This window comes from Stegostoma tigrinum, chromosome 1 (genome assembly GCF_030684315.1).
Source record: "Stegostoma tigrinum isolate sSteTig4 chromosome 1, sSteTig4.hap1, whole genome shotgun sequence".
Classification (NCBI taxonomy): Eukaryota; Metazoa; Chordata; class Chondrichthyes; order Orectolobiformes; family Stegostomatidae; genus Stegostoma; species Stegostoma tigrinum.
Genome location: NC_081354.1, coordinates 116,914,836 through 116,929,129, shown reverse-complemented (window position 1 = coordinate 116,929,129; position 14,294 = coordinate 116,914,836). Strand labels below are relative to the sequence as shown.

General features: G+C 39.8%; 1 protein-coding gene across 6 annotated transcripts in view; it reads right to left on the bottom strand.

Moving 5' to 3' along the window:
- fat1a (FAT atypical cadherin 1a) overlaps nt 1–14,294 on the bottom strand; it is a 185,085-nt gene that overhangs the window by 90,189 nt on the left and 80,602 nt on the right. For all 6 annotated transcript variants that reach the window (XM_059648069.1, XM_059648075.1, XM_059648056.1 and 3 more), the window contains exons 4-6: nt 10,696–10,757; nt 1,583–1,912; nt 118–328 (exon numbers count right to left, since the gene is read on the bottom strand). In XM_059648069.1, the coding sequence (XP_059504052.1) occupies nt 118–328; nt 1,583–1,912; nt 10,696–10,757 (603 nt within the window). The remainder of the gene's footprint in view (nt 1–117; nt 329–1,582; nt 1,913–10,695; nt 10,758–14,294) is intronic.

The window sequence follows — 14,294 nt, the reverse complement described above, 5'->3', positions numbered from 1 at the left end:
CATCAACTTAAAAGACATCTGTCTCCAATGTTTCAAAGTCGACAATTCAATAAGGTCTGAGTTTTGGAAATCATTACAACTGAACTATTCAGAAAGCACCCCCACCAGATTCCTTACCGGTGATATCAAACCAGAGGGTAGTTCCAACAGGTTCAACAGCAATAACTCCAACCATGTGAGTAACTGGATCACTCTCCATGACACTAAAGGAAAATGAAGGTTCTTCAAAATGCCATGGCACAGCTGGTGGCTCGGGTTTCACAATCCATTCAATATGCAGCCGAGCTGTAGATGATTTCTGAGGGCGACCATTATCCACAGCTTTTATCTGTAAATAAACAATTATGTTAGCTTCAAATCCTAGTGTACATGGCAATAAAAAAGGAACCATCATTGTACTGATAAGTAGCACACAGTCATTTCTTGATCTGTCCAGGCAGCAGTATAACTCTTCAGTTTGCTGTTATGAACATTCACCCCACAGTCACTGGAATAAAAGAAATCATGCTGTAGATCCATAAAGGTACCCAACTTCCATCTCAAAGGCTGGTCACTTGCAAATGCTTCACTGCATATGGCTTACTTAATTTTATTAAACTAATAGTGACACATTATATCGAATACAACAGTGTTTCTCAGTTATTTTGAGGTATGCTATATCGTAAACAAAAAAAATGGCACAACACCCATGGGCTACTACATGGACTATCTAAGATAACTTTGTCAGTTATGATCTCAAGGGATGGTCATCACACTTAGTATCTTTTTGCAACTTGCCCCAGGCCTAAGCAAACATCCCACACTCTTGTTTCACGTCAAGGCCAAAAGCAGAACTGACAATTTTTCACGGTGATGGCAAAAGAACTAAGCCTTGGAGGGATAATAACTCATTTACAGATGCCAGTTCTTTTGGGAACAACTTGTATTTAACCAGTCAATAAGAAACTCACCACATTTTAGTTACACTAGTTACAATGAAGTTGAGAATGGGAGATTTTTACCAGTAACTAAGACGAAAATGCAGGATTGTGAACCTGGAAAAATTACTAGAGAGCCTGCCCTTGGGCAACTTATCACTACATGGAGTACCAAGGCTCCAGTTTGGCAACCAGACAGCATATGCACATTGAAGCGCACTGCTGCTGTATTTGGCAAGGACAAAATATGCTCTTTATCTGCAGCTAAAACAGGAATTAAATCCCCTTTTTTTGCACATGATTGCATGAGGCCCCTTCTCCTTGATTAGTTTTGCTGAGAATGACTTCCAGCAATCACCCATAAGCCACAATCAAAAGTAGTCAAGCAACTTACCAGGATATAGAGCCAAAATCAGTAGTCTTTCCAACTGTACATTAAAGGAACTCAGATTGTCATTCATCTTTCCATCCCAGAACTGCCATGGTCTTCCTATCCCCGCCATCCAATGCCATTGCTCCCTGTGGTTACCGGAACATGGTCCTTCACACACAGCTCAAACAAGACTCCTGTCCCAACTTATTTGAGGGTTATCACAACTTATATATAAGCAGACATGCCTGAATTTCAGGGTTTACATATTACAACCGAATATGTATGTACTCACCGTAAGAATATCGTATTCTCCAGCTGCAGATAACTTCTTAGATGAGACAACACCAGTTTTAGGCTCAATGAAGAACTTGCCTTGGTCATCTCCCTCTTCAATGCTGTAAGATATTTCTGCATTTGGACCCTCATCTTTATCAGCTGCGATCACTCGGAAGATTGGTTCCCGTTTAACTGATTTCTCTCGTTCTAGTTTTATTCGTTCTGGAAGTTTAATTTTATAGAACTTTTGCAAGAATTGAGGTTTGTTGTCATTTTCATCCAAAATCTTTACTATAACTCTGGTAATAGTGGATTTTGGGACACTGCCATTGTCAGAAATTGTCACCTATTAAAGCAGCCAGGAAAAGAATACATTATTAGTGTTGGCATTTAAATTATCTAGTTTAACATCAAAATTAATTTTCTAACTGAATGGAAAACATGTTCATAGGTCCCAAATGAAATGTACTTATTGTTACAGCAAATAAAACATTTCCTTTATTTCAGTTTTACTTTAAGTTTAATCAATTTGGGACAAGTAATTTTACATAGCAAGCTTGAAGGGCTAAATGGTCTACTCCTGCTCCCGCGTTCTGTATTGTAATGCCTTACAGCAGAGATCAGAATTCTCATAATGGAAGATAAAACAAAAAGTCAGAGCATAAATAGCCAATGTTTGATATTGGGCATGTAACCAGGTTTTACTGGATTTAAATCTATGTTTAAGACAAGATATCTCACATAAGGAATTAAAACATAAATATGCCAAGTGATTGGGTTCCATGATTTTGTTTTACATCTGTACTGTCTATGTTACCAAGCACGCTGATCAATTCAGACCAACTCCAAGACTGAAAGTGGGATGTGTTTGAGCAATCTCTGAAATTCTCTTGGAGTTATCCACAGCATTAAACTGTTCACACATCAGTGTGTATTGACAAGTATGCTCCTAACACACGAGGATCATTTATGCAGGAAGCATCACGGCACCAGGAATTCTTGATGGTGCTGTAACGACTACATATGACTGACCGAAGTGAAGACGTTTTGACACCGTATCCAAAATGGATGCCTTTGCAGTTAACAGGGATTAATTCAAGTATTTTAATTCAGGGACAATAAACAAATGCGATATGATTCTAACTGGAATCATACAGTGCAGAAACCGGCCGTTCGGCCCAACAAGACCAAGTTGATCCTCATCTTTGATGACTCATCCCAACACCTTTTCCCTGTAACACTGCATTTCCTGTGGCTACATATCCACCTAACTGGCACATCTTTGGACCGTGGGAGGAAACTGAAACACCTAATGGAAACCCACGCAAACACAGGGAGAACATGCAAACTCCACACCGACAGTAACCTGAGGGTGAAATCAAACCAGGGCCCCGGTGCTGTGACGCAGCAACGCCAACCACTGAGCCACCGTGCTGCCCAGGAATGCCCAACTAGGATGGAGAGATATTTGGGGAAGTGGGAAATGATTTGAGTTTGATGGTATCGGCACATTTTTCCTCACTTTGCTATAAAACTCCCGCTTTTGCCTTAGATCTACTGCCACTTGACACTGCACACTCGAAGGGGAAACGGTTTCATCTTGTACACCCTGTCTATGCCTCTTATAATTTTCTACATCTCAATCATACCTCACACTCACCCTTCTCTACTCCAGTGGGGGGGAAAAAGAAATACCCAGTCAATCCAACCTGTCTTCATAAGCTCTCCAGCCCAGGCAACATCTTGGTATGTCTCCTCTGCACCTTCTCCAGTACAGTTACATCCCTCCCAGAATGTGGATTCCAGAATTGCACACAATACTCTAGGTGAGGCCGAATCAACATTTTATACAGTTCCAGCATAACCCCTCTACATTTCAATTGTATACCTCAGCTAATAAAGACCAATGTCCCACATGCTGTCTTAGCCATTTCATCTCGCCATCCACTACCTTAAGGAACCAGTCAACATGCACACCAAGGACCCTGTGATCCTTGGTGTTTTCCAAGGTCCTACCATTCATCATCATGTATTCCCTTGGCATGTTGGTCTTGTCCAAGAACATATTCTCACAGTTATCTGAATTGAATACACAGACTCCCAGTCACAAAAACACCCCTCGACAATCACCCTCTGCTTCCTGCCACTCAGCCAATGCTAGCTCCAATCTGCCAAATTCACTTAGATCCCAATGGCTTTTATGTTCACTATTACACTTTAAGTGACAAATGTTCCCTTCAAAGTTTACTTGCAATACAAGGTCCTATATTTCAGAGTATATCGACATTGAAAGTTTCGTGCAGTCACACATTCTGTGTTGCTTGTCATGGAAACAGCCCCACATAGAACCTATCTTCAGCCCAGCAGGAACATTTCCTACAAGGTGTGGTTGAGCTTTAATGCTGTCCACAAATATTGATACTTAATAACCTTGATCCTCCATAGCATTTTCCAGGAGCTGCCTTCACTTCTTCTTTGAATAAGAAAGTTGTGTCTTGGCTAGTATCCACGAGATCTATCCTACAGCATCAGTGCGCTGCTAGTCAGCACCTCCACAACGCAGGGATATTAAGGAGGCAGGATGGACCACAACTCAACTCTACACCCCACCCCTCCCCCGATGCGCAACATTTTGTCCCAGCAATCTGTCTGTGAGAGGGAGAGGTGCGCCTTTTTTATTAGTGTAGGAAAAATTGCACTGCCTATAAACTGAACCTCATTTGAGAACGCTTACATGATTTTTCCTCCAGTAAAATTAGCAAAAGCTGGTTTTCACATACTGTAACTGGATTGTTCAAATCAAAAGGCAGCTGCTTTGGACATCTGCCAGCATTTCAAACTACAAAACAAGCATGTTGGGTCTTACTACATACCATTGATTGAAACGATGGAACTCTAATTGTGACATAAATGTGCAACAATTAAATGGTATTGTACATGCATTTTTTAAAAATATTTCAATTAAACCTATTGAAATAGTTTAAAGCCTAAGAACTTTTAACTTACACCAGCTGTTAGGTGAAACAGGAGGAATCAGTGACTTTTCTGTAATCAAAAACTTTTCTTCAAAGCAACAAATTATCTTGGTATTATTTCCTACCCAAAGGAAGACTAAAATCACATTGATAAGCATCTGAGGTTACATTAACATTTTAAGCAGACACTCGATACAGATGTCAGTTGTCCACCCAGAATGTCTTCTCTCTTTGCAAGGCCTGGTGGATCTGTGTTTTCTGCTTTCATTGCAAACAAAATAAAAATAATCTTGAGTTATGTTTTGCAGTGAAAGCTTCTTGGACCTAATTTTGATTTAGTTGAAGAATTTGAGCACGAGCAAGTACCTAATTTAATCCAAAAATTAAAGCTTCAGTGCATTCTGCGCTTAAACTCCTCAAGAGTTCCAAAAAAATTACCTTTCCCATTACCAGACAAAAGTGTGTGGTAGATCTGGGTTTAATTTGTACTAAAAACGGGATGTTTTTCTTCTTTAGTCCTTCTACCTACCTCAGGTTGTACTTAATGTATTAAATCAGCCAATATTTTACCCATCAGAAAGCCAAACAAGCTGAAACAGCCATATGAACATATATTAAATGAAGCAATCAATCTGGAAAGATACCACCCAGCATGATGTAAATAACCAATAACCATTTCACTAATAAACAAAGGCATAAAATCACAAAGGATCGGTGGACATGTAATTATGTTTAATAGATGTGCATCAATTGGCCCTCATTCTAATTACACCATAATTCAACTAACCTCTGACCAGAAAGTATAAAATTACCTGAGCTGTTCTTTAAAATATTGAATTTCAAAGTAATCCAGTTGCTTGACTTTGCAAGTGGCAACACTGTAACAGTCAACAATGTACTACGATGTTAACAAAAGTTTCATTAAGAAACAAGAAAAGCAGATAGGTATTATCCAGACGAGAAAAGAAGATTATTTTACTCATTAACATAAAGCATCTCTACACCAGTTGCTTCTTGAAAATTATGTTATCAGGCAAAAGTGATTATGGAGAACCTAACAGCTTAATATAATGAAACACAGCCCAAGTAACAAATAGATTGTCCATTTATATATAAAAAGAAGTCCTAAACCACAAAATGAAGCAATTCGACTTCATGGTGAATAGTAGTAGGCAATCAAAATGTATTCCACAATCAATTGGCAGGGAGGATGACAAACAGCCAGTCAATATGTGCCGAAAAGCCAAATGGGTGTCTTTACAGCAATTGCAATTTTAGCTGAGTCAATTGCTTCTGAAATCCATTTCAAAGCAACGGCACAAATGAATGGTGAAAACCCTCTCAGCACACACCTCCCACAACAAACAAGGTTTGTGCCTTGAGGGTGCAACCTCACCCACACTCACTCCCTCAACCGTTCCACATAACCCACCAGCCCCCACCCCCACATTCCAGGTTTCACCACATCACCCTGCCATTAAACCACCTGCACTTGGGTTCGAGGATTTAGAATATGGGGTAAGTTTAAGGTGAGAGAGGAAAGGTTTAAAAGAGATCTACAGGGCATTTTTTTCATGCAAAACAAGTACGGAATGAGATGCCAGAGGAAGTGGAGGAGGCTGGTACAATTATAACATTTAAAATGCACCCAACTGGATATATAATAGTAAGGATTTACGGCGATATGGGCCAAATGCCAGCAAATGGGACTAGATTAATTTAGGATATCTGGTCTGCATGGACGAGTTGGACTAAAGGGTCTGTTTCCATGCTGCACATCTCTATGACTCCATGCTTATAAGCTCAGTCCTGGTCATTGCACTACTGGGACTAGCAGGCTGCCAAATAATCTTCTGGTGAATTATATCCAGAATTTCCAATGAATAAGTCCTGAACCTAGAATGTATCACACAAAGGAGGAATTGCAGTGTGTTTGGAGCCCAAAGTTGCATAAACACCATTAAATCTAATCGGGAAACCATATGCTAGAAAACAGGGATATTTACAAACCTGGTGGCAGACGGAAAGACCTGACCTTATTTAGTTAACTGTCCCATAAAGCGATGATGAGGTGGCATGGTGGCTCAGTGGTTAGCACTGCTGCCTCTCAGTGCCAGGGATCTGGGTTCTATTCCACACTTGGGCAATTGCTACGTGAAGTTTGTACATTCTCCCTGTATCTGCATGCATTTCCTGTGGATGCTCCAGTTTCCTCTCTCAGTCCAAAGCTGTGCAGGTTAGGTGGATTGGCTATGCTACCATAGTGTATGGGGATGTGCAGACTAGGCAGATTAGCACAGGAAATGCAAGCTTACAGGGATAGGGTAGGAGGTTGTTCCGGGTGAAATACTCTTTGGAGGACTGGTATTTCCTCGATGGGCCGAATGGCCTGCTTCCACACTGTAAGGATTCTATGATTTCTATGATAGTGATTAGTTCGTGAGCTCAAGACACAGCAAAACATTTCTAGAAGAACACTTCTCCAGTACAGAACTATGTCTTGAAATGTTCTCGTCTAAAGGCCTTTTAACTTGTCATGCCCAAAAAATTTATATGACCTGATATTTATTAAAATGTCATCCACCAAGAAACATGAATCTTTGAACATGTCTAAATTATACATTCCAATGAACAATAACCTGAAAGCAATATTCTGATATATCACTGGATTATTTGTACTACTACGGAATAATGAATGAGCTTAACTACAATTCGTACTTGGAAGCTTAGTCAAAGCCAAATAGAATAAGCTGCATGAGGTAAATTAATTTTGTCTCATCATGCACATTTCATAGGACACCCTAATTAATTTGTTGACTCATTTCATTATCAAATGGATAATTATAAAAATACAAATCATTGGATTTGTCAGTCAGCTCAATTCATTTACCAGAGTGGAATTAACTCAATGCAGGGACATTGCCCAAGAAAAAGAGAAAAAAAAAAAGAGGTTAAGCCCAAACAGTAACTTGGTCAAACTGAGGTAACTCGCCGCAGATCTGGAATGCAAAGTCGTTTTGTGGTGAGTTCAGTTTATGCAGCACATTCCTAAAATAGTTGGCCACTGCAAGCCAGGGAATAAACAGGGAATAATCTCAATGCCAAAAGGTGGCAAATTGGAAATACATTGGGTGTTTATAACACCATTTTCTTCATTATAAATATTTCCTTCAAGTGGGAAGATGAGGTAAACTTTTGATTTTGTTCATTTTTTTTCCTATTAAGAAATGAATGCAGAATGCACGATAACTGACGACCAAGTGAATTTTCCATTGAGAGATCGTTCAGACTAGGTGATTTGATGCACCACACCAGAAAATATCTAGAATTACAGAAACAAATGTGGAATGCAGCTTCTGAAGGGCAATTTATCTCCAGTATTCATTTTATCCCATATTGACCAAATGCAAGGTATCTAAAACACTCAGCACATTATGTTGCACTATTTTGAAATGATAAAAGTTTGGACAACTTCTTAGATATATTTAAGAATGTCATTTTCCCAACAGATTGGTCTATTTTGTTAAATGGTTTAGACACATCTTTCACCCTTATTGCATCACACCAGTATAATACACTTGATTTCCCAGTTCCATATTCTCTGTTCAGTGTAGGTTTTAGTACAATGTCACAACTGATCAAACTAAAAGTGAGCATAATTTTACAGGTCTCAAATGTATTTGTTGAACAGATTATGAAATTTAAATTCCAGTTGACAGTTAATTTAGGACTTTTATGACAATTATCTAAATGGGTTATGGAGAATTTTCAATTACACCTTCATAATTCATACATTCATGAGATCAGTCAACCAATAGCTCACATGACATCAAATTCACACTGCACAATTATCTCAAGTGTCAGACTGGAGCTCAAGTCAGGCAGAAGTGATAAAAAACATTACCAATGTACTGCAAAGGTGAGAATGAGTAAAGATCTACATCGGTCATATACTAATTTCTGAAAAGGCTTTACTTACTTTTCTTTGAAGTTTTCCAACACTCATCCTTCACAAAAAACCATTGATAAAAATTTCAACAGCCCAAAGCAATATAGATGTCTTGAAGCAAAGAAAGTCCTCAGGGCTTTTTGGTAATGCAGCCTATTCCGGCACTAGGCCCTACGTTCACTGCCCCTTCATTAATCAATTCTTGTGCAGCCTCCACTTAAACAACTGCTAAAGTACTTTCCTAATATCATGATGAGGGATGTCTGGGAGTTCAGTGCACCAAATATGATTTATAAAAAAAGGATGCTCAAAACTAAAACACTTGAAAGCCTGATCTAAAGCACAAATCCAGGGGGTCGCCACAGGCACTCGCATGGGCCCCAGCTTCGCCTGCCTGTTTGTTGGTTATATTGAACAGTCCCTCTTCAGTACGTACACTGGTAGTGTTCCCGAACCTCTCCTCCATTGCACTGATGACTGCATCAGTGCTGCATCCTGCATCCAGGCTGAACTGGAGCAGTTCATTGACTTCACTAACAACTTCCACCCTGCCGTCAAATTCACTTGGTCTATCTCAGAAGCCTCCTTCCCCTTTCTTGACCTGTCCATTTTGATTTGTGACGACAGCTTACATACCAACATTTACTATAAACCTACAGACTCCCATAGCTACCTAGGCTATGTCTGCTCCCATCCTGAGTCCTGCAAAAACTCCATCTCGTCTTCCCAATTCCTCCATCTCCGTCACATCTGCTCTGATGAGGAGACATTCCACTCCCAAACATCCCCAATGTCCGTCTTTTCTCCCCTGTCATCGAGACTGCCCTGCACCGTGCCTCCTCCATTCCTCACTCCACAGCTCTTATCCACCACCCTCCCTCTAAACATAACAAAGATAGGGCTCCCCTTGTCTTTACTTTCCACCCTACCAGCCTCCACATCCAACAGATCACCCTCAAACATTCCCTCCAACTCCAAATGGACCCCACCAGCCAGAACATCTTCCACTCCCCACCCCTCTCTGCCTTCCATGAGGACTATTCCCTTTTCCACTCCTTAGTTCGTGCCACACTCACCACCAATGACTCCAGCCCGCTCGGTACCTTCCCCTGTAACCATAAAAGATGCAACACCTGCCCATACACCACCTCCCTCACCTCCAATAAGGACCGTTTAGGGTCCTGAAAAGTGAGACAGAGTTTCACCTGCACCTCCTCCAACCTAGCCTTTGCATCTGATGCTCCCAATGTGGTCTTCTCTGCGTCAGTGAGACCAAACATAGACAAGGTGACCATTTCACTGAGCATCTCTGCCTGGCCCGGAACAGCCAACCTAACCTCCTGGTCACTGCCCATTTTAACTCCCTGTTCCACTCCCCGCCTGCCTGGTTGCTGTGGTGTAGTGGTCAGCACACTGGTTTCTGAGCCCTGCGATCTGAGTTCAAGTCCGGGTGCAGCCAGTTCCCGCCCCGGTTAGGGTTGAGCCTCTGGAAGTCTTGTTTTTGGGGATAAGGCAGGAACAGGATACAGATTGTGGATGATCAGTCATGATCATAATGAATGGTGGTGCTGGCTCGAAGGGCCGAGTGGCCTACTCCCACACCTACTGTCTATTGTCCATTGTCTATATCAGTCTTCGGCCTCCTCCAGTGTCGCAGCAACTTGGAATGCAAATTTGAACACCACTTTGTCTTCTGCCTGGGCAGGCTACTCAATTAACATTGAGTTCTCCAATTTTAAATAACCTTCCCACCCACGCCCAGCCTCCCCTTCCAGCCCTATCTCCTCCCTTCCATTTCACCTTCTGACTCCCCCTTCCAGCCACTGACCAGATTCATCTGTCCCATTGACCAACCAGGTCGTACCTACCACCTGTGTCCAACTATCACCACCGTTCCACCTCCACAGCTCTCCCCCAACTCTATCTGCAGTTCCTCCTACCCCCACATCCTGTCCTGAAGAAGGGTAATTCCCAAATTGCAGACTGCTCCTTTCCTCCAGATGTTGCCTGGCCTGCTGTGATCTTCCAACCTCCTGTTTGTCTACCATGGATTCCAGCATTTGCAGTTTTTTTGTCTCTATCTAAGTCACACTAGATTAGAACAAGCAGACATGGAAACAGCTTTAAATATAAATGAATAATATGTTAGCAAACATCCATAGTTTATTTTTAAAGAAATCTTTAAAGCCAACAAATGAAACTTACCTCAAGGATATGTTCTGCCTGTTGCTCTCTGTCTAGTTTTCGTGACGTTGTCGTAATCAAACCTGCAAATTCAAAAAGAGCTATTTCAGAATGTCTGTAAAAATTCTCAACCAGATACATTATACATAATTAAGGATTCATTCACATTTCAGATTAAGTTAACTGTGTTAGTAGAAGATTTCTACTTGACACAATGAAAATACAGCTTTCCATCACCTAGCACTCACATTACTAAGTTTTGAGAAGATTTGTAGCTCAGGTTGTGTTCTAGATGTGAGTTTGCTCAATGAGCTGGAAGGTTAGTTTTCAGACGTTTCGTCACCATTCTAGGTAACATCATCAGTGAGCCTCCGATGAAGCGCTGGTGTTATGTCCCGCTTTCTATTTATCCTGTTTACCTAAACAAATAAATAGAAAATGGGACATAACAACAGCGCTTCATCGGAGGCTCACTGATGACGTTACCGAGAATGGTGACGAAACGTCTGAAAACTAACCTTCCAGCTCAGTGAGCAAACTCACTCACATTACTAAAAAGTGGGTGCTAAATGAAAGTGGTCTGAAAAACTTCTTTTTTTAATTAAAGAAAATCTCTTCAAATTTCAGCCTGTTTCTCACAACATAAAAATCCCAGTCCAAGCAAATTTCCTCTGGACTCAGATGCAAGTACTCCTTCCTGCAATACAGTGATTAAAAATGTATGTAGCTCTTGTATAGTTATTCATTTCTAGCATTACTTCCTCTTGCTTATATTCTACCCCACAGCCAATATTGCTTATGCCTTCCTAACCACTAATAAATACATTTAGGGATATGGGGAGTACATTCCAGGCCCCTCTGCTCATTTACATTTCTCACTATCCTCCCATCTATTGAGTTCCCTTGACCTCCTATGACATACAGTCTCACATTTTATGACGATACCTTCCATTTCCCTTTATCGCCACACATTTGACCAGATCGGTGATATCTTCATGCAGCCTATAAATTTACTTAGTCATTACTCACATGATCTGCAAGCTTCTTAATCATGCCCCTTACATTCACTTAAATTTCACAAAAATCAAGGCACGAAGACCTTCCTCAAAGAGCATTAAAGTGTTTGGAGATTCCACCGTTTCTTTGCTGGTTCTCCTTAGTAGCTTCTACTACTATGTCAATCCTATTCATTTCTGAGATAAAAGGAACTGCAGATGCTGGAGAATCCAAGATAACAAAAAAGTGTAGAGCTGGATGAACACAGCAGGCCAAGCAGCATCTTAGGAGCATTATCTCTCACTTTTATCTCTTTTGTTTTTAAAAAAGGACACAAAGAAGAAATTAACTCATCAATTTGAAAATGAATAGTGGAGATTTACCCTGAAAACAAGGTGGTGCTGGAGATCACAGCAGGTCAGGGAGCATCCATAGAGAGAAAGCATGTTAACGTTTCGAGTCTAGATGATTTTTTTTATCAAATTTGCACCTATAGGGGAGACGTACCTAATGCCATGACCAATGTTTATCCTGGAATGAAAACTGTAAAAGCAGATTAGCTTCTCATTATCATATTCCTGCCTTTGGGAGTTTTCTGCACAGAAATTAGCTGTACTTTTCCTACATTATGACAATAACCACACTTTAAAGTAATTTAGTAGCTGTAAACTGCTTGGAGATGTGGCATGATCATGAAAGGAGATATTTAAATTCAAGTCTTTCTGATCTAATACATTTACAAAATAACTTTGTGTTTTCCTTGACTTTAGTTGCCAATATTTTTGCACCCTGTCTTTGCTTGCCAAATTCCCCTTTGATTCCACTCCTGCACTTTCCTTATCCCTTTGAGTTTGCACAGTATTCAGCTCTCTGCGTATGACAAATTTTCTTACCGTATCTTTGCTGTTGAGATACACTTAAAAAGAACACGTTATCTTACTAGACTGTATCAAAATCATTTTGGAATGTTGCAGAGGTAAGTCTTTTGGAAGTTAATGGCTTTGTGTATGCTCTGTGTTCTACACTAAAACATGATTAGACTTCAAAAAGGTACTTCATTAGGTGTAAACAGCTTTGGGAAATCCAGATAACATGAAAAGGCATTATATAAACACAAGTCTTTATTTTCTATTTTTACTGAGACATGTTAACTAATCTGTAAACTGTTTCTTCCATTTAAATTTTATGTGAGTTTGCTGTATCTGCAAACGTTATCATACTTTGTGATTTCATGTTGCCAGAACCAACAAATATCAAACTCAATACGGAGTAGTTGTAAAGCCATACAAAACATTTCATTCAGCAAAACTAGAAAACAGAAATTGAAGTGAAAAAAACCTAATAGAAACATCCAAACAGCACACAAAAATTAACATTGCGCACACACACACACACACACACACACACACACACACACACACACACACCACAAACATGAAGGTATACTGCATTTAACTAAAAAGGTCCTGGCTTGTTCATTCTAATGGGTCAGAGAAGCAAATTTTAGTGATAAAGTGTAACAAAGCAATGAAAGGAGCTAATATTGTGCTACATCAAAAGAAGCTCATTTTCAATGCCTACCTGTACATTGCTCTTTAAAACAGCTCAACACATTCTGATAAAATATAGCACTATTCCCTCCTTTCAAATGAGCTACCATTAGAAGCTAAGCTATTTGAGTGTTTATAAGCTGTACAAATATCCAATATAATCTTTTCCCTTGAAGTATTCTGTTTCATCAGCTGCACAAACATACAAGTCATGAAATCAAAAAAAAATAGCTAGTATATGTTTGGATTTTTGCCGTATTTGGAAAGAAAAGAACAATGCTTTGTGAAATCCACCATCACAAAGGCAGTAAAATGGGTGCAGAAACATTTCCTGTACCTGGCTCCATTTTAGTGGTTGCTATATTTTACCATTGGATTAAACATTTACAAAATCAACGAGTCTTTATGAGATCCAGAACGCCATGGCTTACTGCGTGACACCTCTTCAAAACAAAATACAATTGTTCCCTTAACCTTTAAAAATGTGCTAGTCAAACTTCAACTTCAACACTTCAAATGTAACTTGTTTAAAGTTAAACCCAATTTGATTAAACTATATCCAAATATTCAAAAATTTGAAAAATAATATCCTAGCAGTTCAGAATCGGTCAGCAATTACTCTTTAGCTTCACATACCAGAGAAGCAAACCTAAATAAGGCATCTGTATGTCTGAGAACAGAAGAGGCCCATATCGGGGAAAAGCGATAATACAGATTAGTGTATAGAAAAAGAGTCTTGCTTTACAGCCAGAACACACTCCTACAGTAGAACAGAAAACTGAAGTATACTCTTTCTAAAAGCCTAATTAACTAAAACTTGTAGCGATGAAAAATATTTGAACTTTGAACGAGTGAAAGCAACCGTGAAAGATGAACTCATCCTCGATTATTTGGTATTTGTTGAATAAAGTTAAAGAGTGTGCAGAGCACCCAGCCCTCCCCACGCTTCCTTAATCTTCAATTTTAGCAATTTCTACAGTCTGTTGGAAAAATGTTATTTTGAATCAACCTCAACTTTAGAGATTAAAACAGTCTACACGTGTTTATTTTATTCTAAAGTCAACCGCAAAAATT